Source organism: Lygodium microphyllum, chromosome 1 (genome assembly GCF_053477565.2).
Source record: "Lygodium microphyllum isolate KBCC chromosome 1, Lygodium_microphyllum_v1.1.10, whole genome shotgun sequence".
Taxonomy (NCBI): domain Eukaryota; kingdom Viridiplantae; phylum Streptophyta; class Polypodiopsida; order Schizaeales; family Lygodiaceae; genus Lygodium; species Lygodium microphyllum.
In genome coordinates this window covers 170095866-170114184 of record NC_141135.1, presented here as the reverse complement: position 1 = coordinate 170114184, position 18319 = coordinate 170095866, and the positions used below count along the sequence as shown (strand labels likewise).

At 39.2% G+C, this 18319-nt stretch overlaps 1 protein-coding gene across 1 annotated transcript; it reads left to right on the top strand.

The window, feature by feature from the left end:
• Positions 1 to 10713: 10713 nt before the first annotated feature.
• LOC148041965 (uncharacterized) lies at positions 10714 to 11765 on the top strand. Its single transcript, XM_087699939.1, has 3 exons — positions 10714 to 11158; positions 11402 to 11494; positions 11637 to 11765. Exons 1-3 carry the CDS (start codon positions 10769 to 10771, stop codon positions 11763 to 11765), a joined length of 612 nt encoding a protein of 203 aa, XP_087556065.1. The 5' UTR covers positions 10714 to 10768.
• The last annotated feature ends 6554 nt before the right edge of the window (positions 11766 to 18319 follow it).

The window sequence follows — 18319 nt, the reverse complement described above, 5'->3', positions numbered from 1 at the left end:
GGGGATCCCCTTCCAAATAAGTTCTATGGTGTGTTTAGAAGGTAGGGTTGATCGTAATGCTGTGAGTACGGGAGTCTCTTGGGTGGTCCACAATGAATGGTGTCATGGCCGAACCTATCGCAATTAGTGCACGGTCATGACCTAGCGTCTTAGCACTCATAGGTTGTTTCCGCCACAATGCATGCATTGGACATGTGGGCACGCTGGTCGTCTCATCATCTCCTGCAGTTTGGCTATTTCCGTCTTCATCTCTGCTAGCTCTTGTCCTGAATCAATGCCCTTCCATTTACCCTAAGTGCTTGCATTTGATCTCTCACTTGGCATTGAGGTCCTCTTTAAATTCCTCGCACTAGACTCTTCTTGATTTGAGCTCCTGGAGTTTGTCTCCTTGAGCTAGTTTTCCACTCTAATAGCTTCTTCAAAGACCCTTGCTAGTGCATCTCACTGCAAGCTCAAGTTGCCGACCAAGGCTTTGTAAAGCTCTTCACTTCATATTCCATTAATGAATATCATAGGCACCACTCTTTCAATTGGTATCTCGCCCATAGGGATTCTCTTGAAGAGGCTCCTCACATGGGTCACATAATCTCGGATGTCCTCTTTATCTCTCTACTTGACATTCATAAGTCGCACTAGTAGGTTATCAGAGTATTCACGTTCAAAAAATTTCTTAATGAGAAGATTTTTCAAGCCATTGAAAGTGGCACGCTTGGCAACATCCAGACTCGAATACCACGTCCATCAACCCTTGCAACCTAAGCACAAAGTGAAAGCTTGTGAGCATTGAGTGGGATCAGTGAGGCCATTGGCCTCGCCAACCTCCTCAAACTGCTCCAGAATGCAGTACGGTTCATCATTTCTTCGTATTTCTCTAGCTGCTTTGCTACCATGGTAAATTCTTATTGGCTCTTAGAGCCTTGCAAACCTTGGCAATAGAAACATTACTAATGCTGCAGTGCTCTCCTCCACTGCCGTGTTATCTAATAGTCGCTTCCTCAGAAGCTCACTCAGTGTGAGGCCTCCTTCTGGTGCTCTCTCACTCTCTATTTGATTTCTGCTTGCTAGGGCTAGCACTCTTTCAATCTCTCCCATCTCCATGCTCTAGCGTAAGCTTCTAGTTTGTTGATATTGGTTGTACACAACTATGCCTTGCCAAGCCTTGCGTGCTAGCTTCCTCTGCTCCTCAAGATATGCTATGATGTCCTTAGGAAAATCTCCTATTAGCTCACTAATTGTTGGATCGCGTTAGGAAAATCTCCTAGATCATGTTATTCATGGCTTCTATGGCCTAAGCTACCCTCTTCCATGTTTAAGACTTACTTTTTTGCCAAGTTTTTGATGAGGTTAATGAGGTTCAATAGATCCACTTCCCCAATAGTGTCGATCCTTGCTACATTGAGCTTTTCAATTGTGTTCTTTTCTTGGTCCTGCTTTTGGGGATTCGATCACCATCTATATCTTGGGATCTTCTCTTATTGGTGGGTTCCTTCAAGTTTTTATGTCTAAGTGAGTTGTTAATTATAACCCACTCCTCAATTTACCCTCACTTTGTGCATGTGTATTCTTTTCTGTGCATTGTGCGCAATCAGACTTTTAGCTCTTTTTAAGTGTGTTTCGAGTGCTAAAAATCAGAGTGACTGAGAAAACAAAGTGTCTAAGTACCTCGCACTTTCATTTATGGGTTTTATGTGATAGGCTTGTATGTTGTCATTGTCGGCTTATAGATTTTTTCACTGCACCTCCCACTTAGTCAAGATTTGGTAGGGGTCTATGACTCTGCTTGATGTCGCTAATGGGCTGGGTTGCTAAATAGTGAACTAGCGTTGCCTTTACATCGGTATTTTGCTGGTATTTTGCTGATTTCTCTATTCCTTGCACTAGAAACGTGTTTCAAGTGTCTGTGTGGCCTTCACAACTTTGCATGACCAGTGTCTAGGTGGGTCTGGTCTAGATCTAAAACATTTTGGGAAACACTAGATTCAGCTCAACATGTGTGAATTGCAGAGGTTGAGTCCGAGCAAAGTGGCTATGTGTCCAATGTTCTAGGATGATTTGAATGGGCCAAATGACCTAGGACAAGTGGCTGAGTATCGATTCTAGGACTCAACCTAGGATCGAGCCACTTAAACAGGCCAAACGGGACGTGTTTTTTACGAGAATGACGTAAAATTTATCGCACTGAGTGATTATGAGCTTGACATTTTCCAAGCACTTCCAAATCCTATTTATGCATGAAGGAGAATGTGTGGGTATACTTGTAGTGGGCAACAAACTTGTTGGTGGCAAGATGGAGGCGGATCCACGCAATGGAGCTCTCTCTCTCTCTCTCAACCATGGTTTCAAATAAGCTCTCCCTTGGCCTCTTGGCTATTAAAACCCTTCCCAGCAAAGATCTTGCCACTCCTAATCCCTCATGTTTCTATCTTAATCCCCTTGAGCACTCTTTTTTCCAGTTTTTCTTGATTTGTGTTCTATTTGAACCTATTTTACAACAACAAACCCTATGCTTTTCCAATCAATTTCTTAACATTAACCTACTCTAAATGCAACAAGAATCAAAAGCAAAGTATTGAATTGATTTCTCCTACTCTCCCATTCATCCAACCATCAAAATAACCAAAATACTTACTTGTTGTGAATATTAAAAACCCAAAACTTCCTACCTATCTGAAGCTCCGATTTGGGGATGAAACCCTTACTTCGATGCTCGATTTGAATCGCACAAGTGCTCAATCATGAATCTATTGGTCATGGCAATGGAACCAAAATGTAGAGGTGAGCTCATGCTCAACCTCCAAGACCCACGAACCGCTTACTCCTTCAAGCGTTTCAAGCGAGCACTAATGGCTACCTCTCACATAGCTGACGCACTATCCCTCTCTATGAGTGTAGTAAGCTTACCTTGATGCCCAATTGAGTTGCTTCCTCTCTCAAGCACTCTGATAGCTCCATGATTTGTGATGTGAGCTGAAGCATCCTCAAGCCTCTTCCTCCAAGCTCCATCCTCCATAGCCATGCATGAGACGAAAGAAGAGAAGAAGAAAAGAGGAGATGGTGGAGAGCCTCACCTCCAAGATCCCTCACCCTCACACACTCACTCCCCCACTTACTCACACTCCCTTCCTCAAGCACTCACAAGCAAGCAAGAAAGAGAAGAAAAGGAGAGAAGAAGAAGAGTCAACTTTGCCACACACCAAAGAATGAGCTCTCATGCACTTTTTAAACTTTATATACATAACCTAAAATCCCATGGGCACCCATCCCCTTTTTTACATGATTGGCCATTCTGGCAAGGTCTTTTTTTCCATTCCCTTCTGCTTGGCCTATTTCTTTAGTTTATGCCCAACTCTATCCTTTTATAGTTTGGATAGGAGGGAGCGTGACGCTCTTTTACAAAAGTATTGGGGCACCTTTTACTTAAAAATGTGTTTTTGCCTTTAGCTTGAGTTTTGAGGCCATCCTTGCCCCTTTGCTTATTCTTCATCCTACTTCTTCCATTGCCTCCACATTTTACTTCTTTTTCTTCTCTCTCGAGCTTGGGTTAACAGTGAAAGAATAGGTTTGTGAATAGATGATAGTATGAAAGTAGACAAGTTGTGGACTACTCATGATTATAGAAAGGGAGAGTTTTCAATGATTATGGTGCATGTAAAAAAGGGACAAAAAAAGAAAATAATATTCATGAGTAAGTGAGATAAGGGGTATATTTCAAAAAATATAAGTTATTGGGCAACTAACATGGATTTTTAAATGAGTTTTTAACATGTTCTAGATAGGTTGCATGCTACTTATGGAAGGGGAGAGGTGACACAAAATAGAGCATCTTGCATCCATGAAAGCATAAGGAAGAAATGGATGATGCTTCTCAACCCCTTCAAGGGTTTTTTGTGGACTTCAAGAGGAGTTTATGGACCAATCTGAAGAGAATATGTAGTGCTCTAAACAAGGCATGATTGCCTAATTCAATTTACTTCAATATCTTTAGGAATATCCAAGCTTGAGCAAGCAAGAATAGGGCTGAATACTCTTTGAGATTGAAGGAAGGTTTGTAGTCACCAAAAATGAGATTTTGTGACGTTTGGGCTGAATTACATAAGATGTTGATAGGTTTTAGAGTAGGATACTACTATAGATAGAGGTTTATGAAGCCTTTTCATTGATTCCAAAGTCTTTGCTTGAAGCTTTTATCTCTCTATAATAGGTAGAGGCTTTGGGCTATTTGAGAGGACACTTTTAAAGGGATCTCTAGCTATTTTAGTGGATTCTTTCACTATTGTTCATAACCAGAAATAGTACAGCTGAGGTGACAAACAAAGGACCCTATAGGGATCTTATTAGAATCAATGAATATTATCTCTTTGTGTTATACTCGAATGTTAGTATCCTCTTGATTTGTCATGTTTTCTTGGATTGATCCAAACGTATTTTGAGGTGCTTAGCATTGGATATGGTTTATTTATATAAGAGTCTTAACTTGTGCTAGGAAATTTACTTAGCTATAGCCTTAGAGTACTTTGGGCAATGGTCGAAAGTTAGTATTATGCTTATGCATTGGTCCAAAGTGCTGAATGTAAGAGAGATTATGTAATGATTGATACATGAATCAAAGAATTCTTGAAGGTATCTCTATCCCTCTATCATAAATTCATAATTCTAAGTTACATTTTTAAATGCCAAAGCAACATGTTTGGTTATTTTTTAGTTGACATTTATGTAACATCCAAATATGTCATAAATGGAATATTACAAATGTGAAAGCAAGAAGGATAATAGATTCATATTATCCCACAATATGATCTACTTTACAATATTGATAGGACATCATGAATTGCAATGGTTATAGGCATAGGCAAATATTTGTTAGATGGGAAGAATAATATTTATCTTTTAAATATTCATGAGTTTGTGGTGGCTTATAGACCTACAGGAGGAAATTGTACTATAAAGGTAAGGTCAATGAAATAGGTAGCAAATCTCATATTTATTGATCTTCCATTTGGAGGTTAATCTTTTGGTGATTTTTCCCATCCACTATTAGATAGAATTTTAGAGGATCACATGCACTACGGTAATTCTTTGGCTATCTCTATTTTGGAGGAATTTGGATTGTTGCTAGTTATGATCACTTTTTTTAATTCTAAAAAGAAAAAGGTTTGGCTTCTCTTTGAAAGAAATGTTGTTGGTTCTATGTGCTCCCCTCCCATGTATAAGCTCTCTTGATGGGAGTTTGAGCATTTCCCTTGGTGGATAGATATGGACCAAGATGATACATTGGGAAGAGAGAAAGAGCCTTACTTGGGCATGAAGAGTTATTGCAAAAATGATGTGGAGGAGACATACTCAAGAAGAAGAAAGGGAAAAGGCTTCTAGACACATTGTTTGCATTCTATCTTTCTTTTTTGTGTTCTATGGATATGATATTGGACTATCCAATTTTATAGTAATATTCTATAAATGCCCAAAATACATTGAGAGTGTCGTTGTTTTTTTCTTTTCTTTATCTCACTTTACATGACTTACTTTTGTGCAAATAAATTTAAATACACTCCACTGTAACAACTTTATAAAAATAATATTTAGTCTTTCCAAATAACTACATCAAAAAATAAATGTTTTGCACATGTGTTCATGCAAAGACCTTGCACTAATAGCCACATAAAAAATAAAATGCTCCTAGTAATATTTCCTAATATAACCCAAGAAGGGTTTGTATGTAGGTGCATATGATGTGAGAGTAATCATCATGATAGGCATGATTGTGCTTCTATCATAATGTATTGGCCTAAGATTTAATCTTTCGGAAAGCTGGTAGGATCCATGCAAAAGAAATAGGTTTGCTTCTTGAACCAAACCTTGGCAAAAGTGGTGTACAGAAGCTTGTCAATGAAATGGTAGTAAGATATAGATTTGCAGTTGTAGATGTTACCATTTATGGTTTAGAGATTTCGAAATCTCCTTACGACAAATCCATGGATATCACTAAGGCTAAATTTCGGAATGTCCTTGGATTTTGTAGAGAAAGGGAAGGTTTTCAAGGTTGATTTGACGCATGCTATAGGGATAATGGTTACATATAAAACTTTCCTAGAAGATATTGATTTGACAAAGGGTATTATTGATATAGTGGCAAATATTGATTTCACAAAGGGTATTGCCAGTATAGTGGTAGAGGATGATGTAGTATTTAAGGGTGAGCATGATGCACATGCTTTACTTGATGGTGAAAATATGCAAGACGCAATGAAGGCGCATATTGATGAGACTCTCAGTCTACATGCAGATGATATAATGACCCATGAGGTAGAAGAAGTATATTCTTTGGTTGAGAAAGTTACTGATTTTTTATGGCAAAAAAGGTACGTATGCTTTAACGAGTGACCTAGATATGGTCTCTAGCATTACTTGGGACAATAAAAGTGATGTTTTGATTAAGGGTGTCTATATGCAATGTACAAATATTAGAGAGAAGTGCAATACAAAGATACTTTCCCAAATACTTTCCTTGGACCAAATATGAAGATATATTCTATGGAATTTTGTGTGGATTGCAAAGCTAAAGGGGATGCTGATATTCCACCTATTTTTTTATTGTTCCAGGATAAATGTATAGGGATGTGAAATCAATGGCCAATATGTATATCTATGTATGGATTACAAGAGTTGGAATAGCTTGAAAAAGGGATGGTGGAACACTTGAAGCCGATATCTTATGATCCAAGGAAATCTACAAGGTTTGAACTATTTCAAGGCCTACCATTTGATTTAGGAGGGCCTATGGATTTCATTGGAGAATAATGCACGTGAATGGGTGAAATTATGTGAGTATCCTGCATTCTATGTATCACAATTGATGATAACATAGGACAATATTTCAATGCTAGATCTATATGTTTGAGTTGTTTCTGTGACAAATCCTAGAGGTGACGCAACTCCAGCAGAACGACGAGACAAAGACACCGTGTCCGTGCCTCCATTGCATCCACCTGAGCCTGAGCCACGCTTTGTGGAACTGCTACGAGAGCGAGGAGTCGCACCTGTATCTCATGCTGACTGCGGGCTCACTGCTTCCATATCTTTTACAGCATCCCCCTGACCCTAAAGCACTCCCTCCCTCTGGCCCAAGTCTGGAGCGTCGACCTCGTCTGCTCGAAGTTGAAGCATCCGATCGTGCCAAAGTAGATCTAGCAGAGCGGCTTGACGATGTCTGAGACAACTCCTGGTCTGCCATGTCTTTGGATCTCGCAATCTGGTCTGGAGACATGTGCGGGAAGATATCCTGCAATTCCTCATCTCTCATCCCTCGACTCATCCTGAAAATGTCACCTACACAGATAAAAAATGATGTTAGCATAATCAATTTAAATCATACAAAGCATGGTTATATAAATACTAAAACGATGATCTCACTTAAAATGCATATCTTATGTACCCTTATAAGTGATTGGTCAATGAATTGAGTAAGTGGATGCTCCAAGTATGAAGTATCCTATGGTCCAATGTCAATCTCCTGACACAACTCCGCATACACTGGAAAGTCGAACGACATGTCACCACAAAAGGATGAGTCCACCTCATTCTCAAAGAATTCTTGGACTCCTGTATTTTCATCATTATTAGCCAATGCTGGCTCCAAGCTTTTAGTGGCCTCCACCCCTTGCAATATTGACCCCTCTATTTGCATATTGTTTTCATCTATGCTCGAAACATCGCTTTGATCATATACTCTCGCACTTCGGGGAGTTGAAGGTATAACATACCACCATTGACGTTGTCGGGGGTTTGGATAGAAGATTACCTGTTCACAAACACGTACAAGAGAGTTTAAACTTTTGTGACATGTACCATGTCGTAATACAATTAACATACAAATAAGGTCATGCACCTATTCACAATAGACCGGCAACACAAAGGTGATCATAATCTAAAGACATGCAAAACATCCTCAACTTTTTGTTAGAGAGAGAACACCAATGTTTGAGGTATTATATATGCAAGTTATGGATACATTGGCCTATCATTACATTCTACATACATCAAAATCCATTGGTCCTTTTGGGATGTAGTGGTATGGTGGCTTAGAGAGGAGCCATACATTCTTGAATTTCTTTGTTGAGATTTACTATTATCATGGTGGGATGTGACTTGAGTTGGAATGCAGTACATCCCATTTACTCAAGGTATTCATGACTAGTCGAAGGCTCTACGTCAAGTTAAGAATTAGGGTTGAATTTTAGCCCAAAGGCTATTTTTCAAAGGTTCTCTTGGTCATTGAGCTAAAGTTTTGGGCTTGAAAACTCAAAGAATAGCATATATATCAAAAGATTAATATATTTTGGCCTAAAATTTGCCTAGAGATAGCACAAATATCATGTTTTCTCACAACATTCACCTAATCTTTCAAATTCTTCACCTTTGGTCAACCAAACACACCTATCTATCTACAACCTAAAAATCATGGGGATCTTTTGTTTTTTACCATGCTCTTTGTATACATTGATGTGAACAAGGTTTTGATTACTTTGTATATCTAGCCCCTCCTTCTCAATAAAAGGTATGAGGGACATGAATATATGAGCGCGTCACACATTGATGAGGTTGTGGATGATTAAGATCAATTTGTATGATTAATGAGATTTGATTACTTTGAGTATGCACACGGTTTGATTTCCATTTCAATATTAGTTGAGAATCATCTCCCTAATGAAGTTTTGTTTGTTTTCCTCTATATGATACCATTATATGTGACTAAATTCATTGTTCTCAGTGATGTCATAGTTTATGTTTAATACTATAACTTCATGTTGCTTGTTATTTATTGGTGTATTGTCTTTCAAAGACATTCTTCCAAGTATGTGGAGGTAGTGGAAAGGTTTATGGAAAATCACCAAAGTTATGATAAGAATCAACAAGAGCATCATCCTCATCGCAACTAGTTTATAAAAAATGAATGGGAGTCATCATGACTTGGAACTTCTCTTTGTAGAAATTACATTGCACAATATATACAATTAGAGCAAGGAGTGGAGAAAACATAACAAATATGAGAAGAATAGAGACTACTTTAATTTCAAACAAATAGATACAAAGATGGCTCCTGTCCACTCATCTGCTTCCATTGTGAAGCTTAGATGGCGATCCCCAAATAGATGATAGGTGAAGAGCTTAGGGTAACTAGAAGAACTCTAACCAGGTCAAATATAGATTGACGATGGCTTTAGAGGGATCTTGGTTTTATAGGTCGAAAGGTAGTCTAATCGACAAGTTTGACTGTCTAATGAACCTTTCCTAGTCAGCCACGAAATATTCCCTTTATCATCGTGTCGAGGACGTTAGGAGACCCCCCAGGCAGGTGTCGCTAATAACTCCCAAACCCCGATGCATTGTTCATCGAGTTACTACCAATGTAACCACTCTATCTAACCCAAAGGCTACATCCGCAAATGGCACCTTCTTGCTATTCAGTCGTATTGACCTCATCTGATATACAAGTCAAGATCCACCCAATGTACACATGGTTTCTCCTTATAATGGGGGACTTGCAACTTTGAGTACCATGGATCATTGTTGGCACCTTGGGACGGTGGTGCATTGAGTATATCTAGCACTCGTATCATGTTATTGTATGTAGAACGTCATCTCATCTCCTTGTGCTAATTGTCTCAAAAAATGCTTTTTTAATTAATTATCTCTAAGTTTATTCTTATGGTGACTATCTCCAATACTACTTTTCCTTCTCATTCACATTTTCCTACGATGCTGGCAACTTACCTATGTAATGTGCATGTGTAGTTGTGTTACCGTACTTTAGAACCCAGATGTCTATTAATTATAGATGTATAATACATCTAGAAGCTTATGAAATAAGTATGTTGGGGCCAGAGAAATTATGATCTTATGTCAAGTTGATGTTTCATCTTGCTAATCTCATGCACAATGTCATCTCTAACCTTGCAAGTATAAACTCACTTTCTTTATAACTTTCTGGGGTAAATGTCTATTATTTATAGACGCATAATAAGTCTAGAAGCATATGAAATAAATAGTTAGATATATGCGGCCACACAACATTGGTAGTTGGAGCCCAAAGCAATGATGATCTTATCTAGAGATGATGTTTCATCTTGCTAATCACATGCACAATTTCATCTCTAACCTTGCAAATATAAACTCTCTCAGGTTTCTATTGTTACTGGAAACACATATATAGACTTTATCAATTACTTTTTTCTTTCAAGAGCCGCTAAACTCTTAATCATTATGAACCTCTATAGCCACTCAAGCCTTAGGGGTTACCAACTTGCAACTCGACATCTCTGGAATTGAATATCAGTACCCTGTTGGGCCCCTCCTATAGCTACCTTGTTGCAAGCCTTATAGAAGACAGCTACCTTGCTGGGCCTCGTACTCTAATTGGGAATTGAATATCGGCAAAAAGGCCAAATAACCAACCTAAGAAATGACATTGCATTTGTATTGGAACAACATATTGTCCCGTTCGGACATATTGTCTGCTCTCGTCCGGGCAAATTATTTCGCAAATGCCGGCTGGGATGTTTCCGAGGTGTTGTGAATGCAAGCTGGGGTATAATCGACAAGCACGATAAGGCTGGTGATCGGCATTCAGGCGCTCTCTTGTATAGAAGTCGACCTAGCGTCGCAATATATAAGCTCGCTGGCCGGTAGAAGCTGACAGAGAGAGAGAGAAGCAGTTACCTAGTCTTGTCTTTACAATAATCTGAATAAACCGAACACTCCTTCACCACTGGCGATGTCGGTCAACTGCTGCAAGCTTCCGGTTAATGGTCAATGTGTTGCCGGACTCGCATGCATTTATGTTACGATTGTGATACTAATGTGTAACTTTAGTGTGGCCGTTATGAGCAGCGGCACAATGCAGATAGAGATCAAAGGGTTGAGCAAGGAGCAAGCGCAGCGTGTGATGAGAGACAACACAGCCATGGTGGGCATGGCAACGTCTCTGCTGGAAGTCACCAGTGCCAGTAGTGATTCGTCCAACGAGAGCCACGCAGTGTCTGTGTGGGGTAGCATCAACGCGGCCTCTGTTTCCTCTCTGTGCAATCAACTCGTCGAGACCGGCCTCCTGTCCTTCAACGCCACCATTAGCTTCAATGGCAAAACCAAGTCTACAGGCATGGAGGTATTACTGGTTTTTTGTCTATTATCATAAAAATCATAAGTAGTACCATGCAAACAGATCATCTCCATATTAGCTTCGACCCAGATCATATCTTCCTTTTTCTTATAGCTAGCGCGTGCGCCTGCATTGATTATATCCACTGATCCAAACCCGTCTATGCTCTCCATATTGAAGTATCTATGACTTGTCAATGTCCTAACCACGCAATCAGCACACCTAATATTCACCTTGGATTGCCTGCAGGTCGCAAGCATCGGTGGTTGCTTAGCGGCAGGACCGGCCTCTGTGGATGGTGTCCAGGCCGCTTTGCAAGACAATGCTGCACGACGCATTGCCGTAAGTGCTCTTCGAATGCTCATAATTAATTCATCACCATATTAGTCCAATGAAATCATCATCCCTTTCACATTGCTTCGCCCCAAGATGAATCCATTCAATCAGAGCCCAGCGATGATATAGTTTGCCTGGCACGTTACAGCTTATTTGCCCTACACAAGGCTCTAACAAACAAGGCTGTGACCTATTCTCCGTGGGAGATTACACGAGCAGTCTTAGCTCTGGAAACCCCCCAGCAGCCACAGCTACACTCAGCTTGCGATCACGGTAACGCTACTATCATCTATGCATGCATGTGTGAGTATGTGTATATACATATGTGTGGATGCATGCGTGCGCTTCTGATATACACTTCAAGCAATAAACTTGTGGATTTTCCTTATGTCTAGTGAATGTCAACGCTTTCTTTATTATGGACGCATGATAGTGCTTGAAAAGCATGAGGACCCTCCTGTCGACACTAATCATGAGTACCTTAAACTTGGGTATTTCTATGCAGGAAACAACTATCATAATTGGACGCACCATCGATTTCCTTACATCTGCACGTGATGATATTTTATTATGGTTTATTGACAAAACAATGACGTCGTGGAGATGGTGCTATCTTTGCATCTCGTATTAATTGTTGAGCTCTTCAAAACATTCGTATTAATTGGAACATGAATATTCGAACATTGCTTCACAATTCACGCGTGCTTCGACATTGACAACAGTTAGGCTCATTATAAGATTTCACCTACACTTATGTGCGTAGTGATATGGTATTATCTAAACTTTGGATTGAACAAGAAATAGTGGTGTCATGGCTAAACTTGATATTGATGATTGCCCTCATCATATTCAAGCTGAATTTGTAGGTGCTTTTCCCTGATTTCCTTCATACTAACAAGAACACTTGTCAAATAACTTCAATCTTAATGTTTTGTTGTCAATGGTGTGGTGTGACTCTCAGATCCTATAAGAGATCTTCACCAAAAGCTATCAGCAATATTTTTCTTTTTGGTTAGGAATATAGATCGTGGAAGAAATCTCCAAAAAACAGGGTTATGTTTTAGTCCCAAAAATCACAAGGATCACCTACTACATAAAATTTTTGCTAAAATTTTGAGTTTCAATAACCTAAAATGGCTACTTCTATAGAGGAAAAATATGGACATCCATACTACATTCATACAAAGTATATAACAACATGTGATAAGGTAGCTCTCAAGTTGAGGACCTTATCATCGAATAATCATCAATTCTCAGTGAGATGTATTTGAAAAAAAATCATTCACTAGGAATACATATATTCAAGTTGATTTCCTATCTTCTATGATTTTGATGTAAACCCATATCTCCATTTTTCATCAATGTCAACATAAATATGATCTTTTGGATAAATTTCATGATATGAGTATTAATATAAAGTTGTGAGGTAAACACAATAAACACAACATCAAGATGCTCTAAAAATGATAAAAGCATGCGTTCATTAAGAATGTGTTTTAGCAACCACTACAAGGAAAAGGGATTCTCGAAGCAAGTGTAGATGCACTTTTTGCTTATAAATATGAAGCCTCACAAGCCTTTCTATTCACTTGCTAGTATGTACCTTTGATGCCTTCCACGAATAACCCTACTCAACCTACAATTTAGATGTTGTTACAAGGAAATGACCTTCTTTGTGTTGAGACAAACACACATTGTATGCACGTCTAGAGACCCTTGTTTACACCCATGAACACAACATCAAGATGCTCTAAAAATGATAAAAGCATGCACTCATTAAGAATGTGTTTTAGCAACCACTACAAGGAAAAGGGATTCTCAAAGCAACTCTAGATGCACTTTTGGCTTATAAATATTAAGCCTCACAAGCCTTTCTATTCACTTGCTAGTATGTACCTTTGATGCCTTCCACCAACAACCCTACTCAACCTACAATTTAGATGTTGTTACAAGGAAATGACCTTCTTTGTGTCGAGATAAACAAACATTGTATGCATGTCTAGAGACCCTTGTTTACACCCATGAACACAACATCAAGATGCTCTAAAAATGATAAAAGCATGCACTCATTAAGAATGTTTTTTAGTAGCCACTACAAGGAAAAGGGATTCTCGAAGCAACTCTAGATGCACTTTTGGCTTATAAATATAAAGCCTCACAAGCCTATGTATTCACTTGCTAGTATGTACCTTTGATGCCTTCCACCAATAACCCTACTCAACCTACAATTTAAATGTTGTTACAAGGAAATGACCCTCTATGTATCTAGACAAACAAACCTTGTATGCATGTCTAGAGACCCTTGTTTACACCCATGTTAGATTTGCATTTTAGATGCACTTATAGATGTCATAAAAGATGCTTCCTTATTGGTATTTTAAAGAACGAGGAATTTGTTTATATAGTAGAATTGTAGCTCTATTTAAGTTTTGATGCAATTCTTTAACCTATCATCTCTTTGGTGTTTTCACTTCATATATACATGTCATTAAAAGAACCACTGAGTGGTGCTAAATTGAAAAACCCGGAATGACTCTATGCCCTTCACTCACCTTACTCCTAGAATTCCCATAGCTCCTACCACTCTCTTGGGACTAGTACATTGTGGAGACTCTCTACATGTTGGGAATTACCAAAGCACCTTGAGTAGGACTTAGGAATACTCGAGAAGATGGTAGTAGTGGCATGAATGAGAATTGCGAAGAAGGACCTACCAATGGATCATGCATGGTAGAAGGTCCCTATCATAAGAGTTTTATGGTCCTTTGTGATTGAGATGGTTTGAGGATAGTTTGTACTCAAACATCTCCTCTTGGATGGGTGACACCCCAAGAGAGAGTTAAAATCTGGAAAGTTTTAGTAAGTCATGTTTTGTAATTTTCCTTTGAACATTAGTGTATAGACTCTCATAGGATGATCTGTGTCATATAAATGTCTGCAACAATATAAAAAGAAACATGCATAAAAATATTTTGCATCATGATTAGGGACAAGGCAAGCAATATACAACATATTAAAATATTGAAATAATGCTACAATACATGTCTACACACCACAATAGAAACGAGGCATAGATGCACATGTTAGACGCAAATCTAGACGCGTTTTCAGATGCGTAATTATTTAACCACCTGAAATTGGACTTAATATAATTAAAAAACTAGAGTTAGGAATTATTTTTGCATTGCTCTCTAATGAATGGCAGTTCCTCCAATTGACAAGCCTAATTTAAGTAATTAGCGGCAAGCGACACAAACCTTTTTATACAATTAGTAGCAAGCATTGCATGTATCTCATAATTTCTCTACTTGAAGATGATAAAAAATACTTCCTTTTTATTATGGAAATTTCAATTTAGCTTTAAACTTGACTATTGATTCTTGAGTATGCACATGTGCATATGACATTTTCCATAGAATTAAGAATACACATTGAATCATTAAGCGCATTAAGTATGTTACAGTGAATGGCCACCTCATCTTCAATGAGATCATCCCTTGTTAAACTATCTACTTCCAGGTCTATGTTACCAAGAGGTAACGAAACAAATAAGTCTATCCCACTATCAGATGTCTTGCTATATTGCTCAATAGCATCATCAACCACATTATTGTCCTCTTCTGCGTTTTTTTGAACATCCTCGCGAGGTTCATCTTGTACTATATCATGCATATCATCCATTATGGTGTCATCATGTATGTCATCATTAATTGTTGGATTGTCATCTGCTATCTCTATATCGATAATATTACCATATATTGATTTTGAACAATTAGATATAGGGATGACATACCACCATCGGTTATTGTTTACCATTGGATGATACACAACCTGTATTTGAAAAACAAAAGCAAGAAACTCAAATACTTATTATATTATGTATATGTATCACATGTATACATATTAAAAAATTAGCTTTTACATATATACCTGCTCGCATTGTTGAGGTAGTACTAATGTGTCATTCTTGTTTTGGTGAAATTTTGTAGAGTCAATGATTACAAAATCACTTGGATGACGTTTGATTGTGCAATGCTCACCATTTGTTACCACTTCTTTAAACCACTTCACATCCATTACATATATAAAGAATTGTTTGAAGTCAAGCTTCAGAATATCTTGGATCAAGTCACAATAACCTTCCATGGTACCATTGACATCCTTGAAGTGAGCAAGGATACCACAATCTTGGGTATTTCTCTTTTCATCTATACATTGAGTTCAAAGATGTTTACCCTCACACACTACAAGATATAGGCCTTATACCTACGTTTAAAGCGACGAAAATGTAAATAACAAAATTTGCCCCCATCGTCACAAAAAGCGTTGTTATTGGCAATGCCATAGAACAGTCAGTATTACCGTCACTATCAGTGTTGGTATCAGAGTTGCATTTGCGACGGTGATACCGATGTCAATACCGACGGTTTGCGACGTAAATAACGACTCAAGCAGTAAAATTTACGACACTAATAGCAACAGTAACAGGGAAAATAAATTTTTGTGGCAGGGCAACAAGCTGCCCTACCACATATAGCACTATGTGCTTTATGAGAGCCATACAAAATAGTTTCTGCACCATTGTGTACAATGCGCTTGCAAACAAAAACAATGTATAGTGAAATCATAAAAATGATACATGAAATAAATACATGATTGCATAAAAAGTGATGGGTACAATCATGATAGGATATCACTAATACATAGAAAATGTTTACATAGATCAGGCGACTCAAAAATAAAGGTGTGTGAGCTCCAAGGATTCAACGGCGAGCTACAAATACTCCTCCCTCGAAAGCTTGTCTTGCTGCAAAGGAGCATCGAACGAACTCTGCAGAAAAAGAAACAACACATCAGTCCGCCATACAATAATGCATTCAAATATCTCATGGTAACTATGGACAAGAAAGATGAGTGACTTACATGGCCACCGCGTCTATATAGTTGGTCGATCAATGCAGTGAGACCGTGCCTCTTTGCATATTGAGTCCCAAGGCCAGTCGGATTGCGATTTGTAATGGAGTGGTGCAAAGAAAATAAAATGCTAACTGTTAGAAACATGATTGTCAATACAAAGAATATTTCAAAAAAATAAACAAGCAAAACAAAAGAAAAACTTACTAAGTCCTCCAAATATGTCCTGTGGCCGCCACTCCCAAGATGATAGACTACTCTGGCCTCGAGTCGTGCCCTCGCCGCCTCGCACTGCTGACTCCAACGTCTTGGAGAATCTATAGCCTCCTCCCTCAGTCAGCGCCAGGCATCTGCATCTAACTACTCAGGCTTTGCAGCCCCACTCTTGATTGCCTTGCGTGCGTCGGATCGTCTATGTGACATATATGCACACATGCAATCCATCATCCAGCCCGTAGAGAATCTATCTACTACGGCTGGCACCGGAAACTCCTCATGCAAGGATGCTACTATGTAGTCCTTGCTCCCCTTCGGTATGTTCTTCCAATGATCCAAGACGTTGTGCCGAAAAACTCATTGGCACAACTCTCTCATGCGAGCCATCACCCTCCTCTCCTCATCATTCATGATGATGGCTCCTGACCTACTATCGACGAGATATCCATAACCCCCTGGAGTCTGCCTAAGATGGGTCCTCTCCCATCTGCGTCCATGCTCCTGGGCATATCCAGGAGACCCCTGTGCATCCGGTGTACTGACGGGGGTAATGTCTCTCGGAGTGGCACCCATAGGGGTGCCACCTATTGTCAGCTCCGCAAAAGCCGAAGTAACTGGAGTAGACATCCCCACAGGTGTGACAAATCTTGGAGGTGATGTAGCTCCAGCTGAACGATGAGATGGAGACACCGCGTCCGTGTCTCCATAGCATGCACCTGACCCTGAGACACGCTCCCTAGAATAGCCACAAGAGCGAGAAGATGCACCTGTATCCCGTGTCGACCGCGGGCTCACTGCCTCTATATCTCTGCAGCATTCCCCTGATCCCGATGCACTTGCTCCCTCTGGCCCAAGTCATGAGTGTCGAGCTTGTCTGCTCGAAGCCGAAGCATCCGATCGCGCTGAAGTAGATCTAGCAGAGCACCCTGACGAAGACCGAGACAGCTCCTGGTCTTGTATCTCTGTGAATTTAGCGATCTGGTCTGGAGACATGCGTGCGAAGATGTCTTGTAACTCCTCATCGCTCATCCCTCGACTCATCCTAAAAATGTCACCTGCACAGACAAAAAATGATGTTAGAATAATCAATTTAAATCATATAAAGCACAGTAATATAAACCATTAAAAAAAAATCTCACTTAAAATGCATATCTTATGCACCCTTATAAGCGATTGGTCAACGAATTGAGTAAGTGGATGCTTCAAGTATGAAGTATCCTATGGTCCCATGTTAATCTCTTGACACAACTCTGCATACATTGGAAGGTTGATAGACATGTCACCACAAAAGAATGAGTCGGCCTCGTTTTCAAAGAATTCTTGGACTCTTGTTTTTCCATCATTGTTAGCCGATGATGGCTCCAATCTTTTGGTGGCCTCCACCCCTTGCAATATCGACCCCTCTATTTGCATATTATCTTCATCTATGCTCGAAACATTGCTTTGATCATATACTCTTGCACTTCGGGAGTTGAAGGTATAACATACAACCATCGAGATTGTCAAGGGTTTGGATAGAAGATTACATGTTCACAAACATGTAAAAGAGAGTTCAAACCATTGTGACATAAACCATGTCGTAATACAATTAGCAAGCAAATGAGTCCATGTACCTATTCACAATGGCTGGAAACACAAAGGTGTCGCACAAATCCGTCCATTTTTTTTCGAAATCTATTTCAAGAAATGTAGATGGACCTC